Source organism: Triticum urartu, unplaced genomic scaffold, assembly GCF_003073215.2.
Source record: "Triticum urartu cultivar G1812 unplaced genomic scaffold, Tu2.1 TuUngrouped_contig_4963, whole genome shotgun sequence".
NCBI classification, from domain to species: domain Eukaryota; kingdom Viridiplantae; phylum Streptophyta; class Magnoliopsida; order Poales; family Poaceae; genus Triticum; species Triticum urartu.
In genome coordinates, this window is record NW_024115597.1 from 1 (window position 1) to 7,233 (window position 7,233).

The 7,233-nt window shown below is 44.8% G+C and overlaps 1 protein-coding gene across 1 annotated transcript; it reads left to right on the top strand.

Moving 5' to 3' along the window:
• Positions 1-2,158: 2,158 nt before the first annotated feature.
• Positions 2,159-6,817, top strand: LOC125528577 (transcriptional adapter ADA2). Its single transcript, XM_048693026.1, has 12 exons — positions 2,159-2,223; positions 2,330-2,567; positions 3,144-3,209; positions 3,276-3,401; positions 3,480-3,555; positions 4,084-4,150; positions 4,237-4,295; positions 4,395-4,460; positions 4,852-5,074; positions 5,446-5,656; positions 5,810-6,124; positions 6,217-6,817. The coding sequence occupies exons 1-12, from the start codon at positions 2,171-2,173 to the stop codon at positions 6,421-6,423; spliced, it is 1,707 nt and encodes a 568-aa protein (XP_048548983.1). The 5' UTR covers positions 2,159-2,170; the 3' UTR covers positions 6,424-6,817.
• Positions 6,818-7,233: the final 416 nt, after the last annotated feature.

Below are 7,233 nucleotides of genomic sequence, written 5' to 3' on the forward strand. Positions count from 1 at the left end.
CTCGTTACCGGCAAGTCCTCTTTACTCGTTCCGTAACACATCATCCCGTGATCAACTCCTTGATCACATTGTGCACATTATGATGATGTCCTACCGAGTGGGCCCAGAGATACCTCTCCGCTTACACGGAGTGACAAATCCCAGTCTCGATTCGTGCCAACCCAACAGACACTTTCGGAGATACCTGTAGTGCACCTTTATAGTCACCCAGTTACGTTGTGACGTTTGATACACCCAAAGCATTCCTACGGTATCCGGGAGTTGCACAATCTCATGGTCTAAGGAAATGATACTTGACATTAGAAAAGCTTTAGCATACGAACTACACGATCTTTGTGCTAGGCTTAGGATTGGGTCTTGTCCATCACATCATTCTCCTAATGATGTGATCCCGTTATCAACGACATCCAATGTCCATGGTTAGGAAACCATAACCATCTATTGATCAACGAGCTAGTCAACTAGAGGCTCACTAGGGACATGGTGTTGTCTATGTATCCACACATGTATCTGAGTTTCCTATCAATACAATTATAGCATGGATAATAAACGATTATCATGAACAAGGAAATATAATAATAATCAATTTATTATTGCCTCTAGGGCATATTTCCAACACGATGTTGGAGAGATGCCACATCGCAGTTGGTGATGGTATGATGCAGTTCCACATGTTCCTTTTGTTCATGATATTCCTTTCAAATCTTCTCCCAATACTTGTTTCCCTTTTGCTCGGTGCCGCATATTAGATCCATTGTTATGGCCAACCAAGCTTTGACCAACAAGATATTCTCAAGAGTTGAGAATGCCAGACCTCTTGCCTTTGTTGTCTTTGCCTTCTTCTTCTTCTTGGTCGGTTTGGGATTTGATGTTGTCCCAACTTCAAATAAAGGGCAACTTGGATCACCCAATTCGTAGTCCATGTCGGAGCTTGATTATCATTGATCATGTCCGACATAAACAATTCCTAAATGATCATGGTTTGGAAGCATTCATCATGTCCGAAATGAACTAGTGGTCTATGCAAAACACTGAACATGGCATATGCAATCGGACAGGTGCAACAAAAACATACCGAGTCTTGTTGTGTCATTCCGTCGAACATGTCGTGGGCAGCCTGGACGCCGCCAGTGCATGTGCTTGTCGGTGCCCGAACGAGTTGCGACGAGTGGCGGATGTCTATCGGAGGCATCTGCGTGGGCGGGAAGCTTTCCGGAATGCCCCAACTGGCAGTCGGATCCTCTCTATCCCAACCTGGTCCGACGGTGCAATCCTTGTCGGCGGTGGGATGGATGGGGTGCGAGGTTCCGGGCGCGGGGGGTGGGGGGTGTGGGTGGGGACAACTGCTCGTTCATGTCCGCATCCGCTTCCCTCTTTCGCTGTCACCGGCTCTGGTTCCTCTGGGCCATGTTTTCCAGCTTGCATGACGAACCCGAGGATGGGACGCCGACGGACAAGGTGGACGCAACCTCTGTCGCAGCAGTTGGGGGACATGCTGGACGGCATCTAGGGCGGTGATAAGGATGGGGAGCAAGTGTGGCGGACGGTGAGGGTTCGGACGCGCGGAAGGTTTGAAGGACGCGGGAGGAGGGGGAATGTTTTGATGGATTTTTGTTGCAATTTGTGGTGGAGTTGGGTTGTCCGGTCCGACGTGACGGACGCGCCCGACCGCCTTATATTTGGGCTGGATATGAGAGGTGCCGGTCAGTCTGGACGTTTGAGTCCCGTTTAAGGAGCCCGTCTGAGTCGCTTTTTTGTGACCAGTCACTAATCGGGTCGACCGCCAAGCGGGTTTGGGGCGCCCGCTCTAATAACAAGTTTTTATTAAATTTGTTTTCTCTAATAACAAGTTCTGCACCGAAAACTCTTCGTCATCAGATCAGCTCTAGCCCGAAGCCCGAAGTTTGTCTCCGAAAAAAAAGCTCTAGCCCGAAGCTTCAGAGCGGCTGCAAGAGATATCCCCATGATTTGTCCGCGGAAGGACGTCGGCCGTCGGATGCCTCAGATGGACGGCCCAGCTCTCGCGCCGGCAGTATACTAGTCCGACTCTACTACTGGCTCTGATCTGTAGCTGCGTCGCGGTCGCCCATGGTGGTCGTCTTCCCCCCGACTCCCCGCCCCAGCCAAATCCCGACCCCCGCCGCGCCGCAGATCCCCCGTTTGGTCCGCGATGGGCCGGTCCCGCGGGGTGCCCAATTCCGGCGACGACGACACCAACCACAGGTACCGCTACCCCCCCTCTCCCCGCCGCTTCGCATTTCGCTCTTGCTTGCCTGCGAGCGAGCCTCGCTGCGAGCGAATGGTGTAATGCGTTGTCCGTTCTTTGCAGGTCCAAGCGGAGGAGGGTTGCCTCGACCGGGGATGCGTCGGACTCGCTATCCGCCGCGTGCGGGGGAGCCGGCGACGGGAAGAAGGCGCTGTACCACTGCAATTACTGCAACAAGGACCTGTCCGGGAAGATCCGGTTCAAGTGCTCCAAGTGCCCCGACTTTGACCTCTGCGTCGAGTGCTTCTCCGTCGGAGCCGAGGTCACTCCACACCGGAGCAACCACCCCTACAGGGTCATGGTCAGTGCACTATGCTCACTTAGCGTTCTAGCTTACAAATGCATGCTTAGCTGACTACCAGTATTATAGAACAGCGGAGTTACCACATCTGAACTGCAGTGAACTTAACAGGCTGTTAGTACCTGCGCTAGTATAGCATGGTTAGCATCCCACATGTCACTTCGAATAGTAAGTCTGAACTGATTGTTACTTGGTCAAAAAGGCGGGAAACCCAAAAGATGAAATGTGTCACTCCACGCTGAATCAACCCACACGACCACTGTCTTAGTATATTCCCATCACATTCAGGCTTCACCCTTCTTAACTTGAATACACTTACAAGTGTAAGTCATCAGCTGATGTGTGAACTCAGATCATATGTTTGGCTCTACATGGTTCTCTACTCAACCATCTTGATTGCAACTGGCTATATGACGCTTAATACATGCACACCCAGGTCATCTTGAGGAGAGTTCTCATAAAGAAAAGGGAAGAGGAAAAAAGAAACCACTTTCCACCTTAGCACTTCAAGTATTTTGTATTGTCATGCTTGCCGTGTTTGTTGCATCCTGTAACTTAACCGAAATTTTGCAACAGGACAACCTATCTTTTCCACTCATTTGTCCAGATTGGAATGCGGATGAGGAAATCCTTCTTCTAGAGGTATTTTCTGCATCCATCTGTTCTGTTCACTTTCTGGATGGTGGGTTCTGACTCTTATAATTGTAGGGAATTGAAATGTATGGTCTGGGAAACTGGGCTGAAGTTGCGGAGCATGTTGGTACTAAGAGCAAGGCACAGTGCATCGAGCATTATACTACTGCATATATGAACTCACCTTGTTATCCCCTTCCGGTAATCATTTTGTCTACCTGTTAATTTGTGGAGTTGAAAACAACTGATACTTAATTCAATGCTACCTCATCATTGTAGGACATGTCTCATGTTAATGGCAAGAATAGGAAGGAACTTCTTGCCATGGCTAAAGTACAGGGTGAGAGTAAAAAAGGTAAGTCATGGTCACATCTTTTAAGGTGACAAAGAAAATCTATTTAGGCTGGAACCAAATGTTGTAGTTTTTCTTGAATATTTGGTCTAATTGGCGACACAAGCTGGGTTTGGATTTTGAAGGCTGACATATGTTATTAAATATTAATTTCTCATAGGTGATGAGAACTTAGTTGGTTTTTGGTTGCACAGATCTGTTCTAAAAGGATGATATAACAGTACATTCAGTAGCGTTGTTTCTGCCCTTCTGATATCTTAACTATTAATATCTAAAATTTGTCCATATGCACAGAACCACAGACATGAACACAAGAATCTGCACAAGTGCATGAGCTAATATAATGAAATAACAGAAAGGTTCTGCAGGACATTGTTCTGTTGGTAATGGCTCTGAATGCGAGGGTGCTAAAAAGTGCATGCTGAGTAGTTGCCTCCATCACATGAAGAAGAATGGCAGTAAAGACTTAAGATATGATATCTCACTTATTTAATTGTCTTGATCTCATGTTTCCTTTCTTTTCTTATGTAGGAATTCCACTGTTATCAGGGGATTTGACACCTAAGGCAGAGTCACCGTTTTCTCCCTCCAGGATCAAGTATGCTGTTCTTGCTCTAGAATATTTATAACCATGTATCTTCGCAATAGGCTACTTACTGACCATTATCTTCATGCCTTGCATAGGATGGAAGATGCACTTGGAGAAGGTCCAGCCAGTCGATCACCTTCGCACATACCTGGTGGTATGTTTTGGAATTTGACAGACCCAATCCTAAGTATTTTCTTTGTCTATGTCATTAGAATATGATTCAGATTATGCTAATCCGTTGAATCTGCTTCAGGTGCAAATAAGAAAGCTTCAACTGTTGGGCATTTTAAAGATAGTGCCAATCTATCTAAAGTCGAAGGTATGATCATATATAAACCATTGATGGGTGACCAGATGGATGCATTTGGGCTATTTTCTATTTTCAGTTATTCGTTCATTGTCAAGCATTGCTTTCCCATCAGTAATAATGTCCATTTATTGTTCAATTAGCACTGACAGGTGCCAGATTAAATCAAAATAAAACTCCTTATTATGGTTTCCCAAGATATCACCCTTTGAGACATGCTTCACAATTACAAAGACATTTTTTTTATGCTTGAAGGTCTTATATTTTAATATACCGTCTGCAAAATATTACCAAAGATAGATTTGGAAGCAGTTGCTTTCTATTTGTGATAATCAACTATATTTCTTCAGATTCCTGCATTATCATATATTGAAATTTGTTCTGTTCAATTTGCGTGTGCCAGATGGTCATATGGATAGAAGTATTGGCGTGAAAAAACCCAGATATTCTGCAGATGAGGGGCCTTCTTTAACTGAATTGAGTGGGTACAATGCAAAGAGACACGAGTTTGACCCAGAGTATGATAATGATGCTGAACAAGCCCTCGCAGAGATGGAATTTAAAGAAACTGATTCAGAAACTGATCGTGAACTGAAGCTACGTGTGTTGCGTATTTACTTGTCAAGGTTTGTTAACAGCAATGATGAAATATTATGTTTGTAGTAAATATTATTTTTGTTGCAGTAACTTACATTGAATTTATGCCTCTAATTTTGAGAAGATCATGGCAGCACCTTATTATTTGCTCCTACTAAGTAATATTCATCAGATGAAAAGGGCTCCATACTTCCTATTGCTTTAGTTGCTAGCTAGTAGTGATCTAAACGCTCTTATATTTCTTTACGGAGGGAGTAGTTGATTTGCACAAATAGTTCTGCTTGTATGTCTTCATTCATAACCCCAACAGACCATGTCTAATCTTTAATGACACAAAGAGTATTAGATGTGAGAGAACCTTCTCTATGCTTCTCATCCAGTTAAGTATCTTCTTTCATAGGCTTGATGAAAGAAAAAGGAGAAAAGAGTTCATATTGGAAAGAAATTTACTATATCCTAATCCTTTGGAGAAGGATCTAACTAATGAAGACAAGGAAGTTTACCATCGGTACAAGGTTTTCATGCGTTTCCTTTCCAAGGAGGAACATGAAGCCCTTGTTAGGAGTGTTATTGAAGAGCGAAAAATCCGGAGGAGGATTCAAGAGCTTCAGGTGTTTTACTTTCCCCAAAGTTCACATGGCCATACTTTTATGTTTGTATTCTTTTTCTTAAATTCAAACCCTTAACTTCACATTTTGCAGTCCCACCATTTATTTTATCTGGAAAGAACAATTCATTACATCATTTTATTTTCTTAATGCCAGGAATGTCGTTCAGCTGGATGCCGTACGCTGGCTGAAGCCAAGATACACATAGAGCAAAAGAGGAGAAAGGAGTATGAGGCGAATGCTCTGAAAGCCAAGGAAAGTGGCCAGCTTATTTCAAATAGTAAATCAGGACACAAAACAAATCGTCCTATGAAACTTGAGACTGATGGGAGTTTGGATCTTAAGAAAGGCAGTGGCATTTTGGATGCTGGTGGCAGGGATTCTCCAAAAACCACAGGACCTACAAGCGCTAAGCAATGGGATGATTGGGACATTGTTGGTCTTCCTGGGGCAGAGCTATTAAGCGCCAGTGTAAGGACATTGCTTATTTATTCTTGATGCCGCCTTGTTTGTACTTTTGGTTCTTGCTACAATAACGAAACAACCCGTCTTGTCTATTTCAGGAAAAACTTCTGTGCTGTCAGAACAGATTGCTACCTAGTCATTATCTGAGAATGCAGGAGGTGCTGATGCAGGAGATGTTCAAGGGCAATGTCGTCAAGAAGGAAGATGCCCATGTATTGTTTAAAGTCGATCCTGCCAAAGTCGATACAGTTTATGATATGGTGACAAAAAAGCTGGGCAACAACGAGGAGGCTCCGATGGTTTAGCTATGCAATTTGGGCTCTGCCTGCTCTAGGCTTGGCCCAAAACCAAATCTTGGTTTCTCAGCACGACGGAGGCCCAGGTGAGAACGGAGGCTATACTTACATGACTTGGCTGTAGCAGTGTTACATTGAGATTTGTGTCAGATTTCTGGAGAAGTGCAATAAGGCATTCGAGCCAAATTGTAAAATTACCCGGCAGTGGGAATGTGTAGCGTGAGTTGTTGCCATTGCTGTTCGATTTTAAAGAGGAGTTAGACGCCATTGTTGCTGAAAGTGTACTGTGATGATGATGTGATAGTGCCTTTGTTGTAGGTTTAGGGGACTGAGATGATGTACCATGTATGTAAACATTTGTCCATTTTATTTATGATATTGCGGATTCATGTGCAACCATTCATTTTAAGTGTACCATTGCAGGGATTTGAGGTCGTCGAGGTTTTGTCCCGCCTTTGCGACTGTTGATTTGTTATATGTGTATGTGCACCTGATTGGTTTGAGCAAAAGCAACGTGCAAAAACCAGTGCAACTTGAACAATCCTTGCATCAAAAGCTCTCGCCCCTAAAACACCCAGTGGATATAGGCATCAATTTCGTAGCGTATGGATTTGTGCCTGACCATCTTGATCCCCCCACCAGCCTTGCAGCGCTCCACCTCCACGCCGGTGAAGACTGCGAATTTCTCCGTTGCAATAGGGCACTCTTCATCTGCATAGACGTGGTAGAACCTGGCGACGCAGAACCTTCCATGGCCGACATGCACGAGGAGCGAGTCCAGCAGCTCCCAGTCCCCAGGGTTGGCGGCGAGCTCCTTCC

Coding starts and splice junctions, on each gene's coding strand:
- LOC125528577 (XM_048693026.1), top strand. CDS start 2,171: ATGGGCCGGTCCCGCGGGGTGCCCAATTCCGGCGACGACGACACCAAC. Junction 3,556..4,083: donor ACAGGGTGAGAGTAAAAAAG/GTAAGTCATGGT, acceptor TTTCTTATGTAG/GAATTCCACTGTTATCAGGG. Junction 6,125..6,216: donor CAGAGCTATTAAGCGCCAGT/GTAAGGACATTG, acceptor TGTCTATTTCAG/GAAAAACTTCTGTGCTGTCA.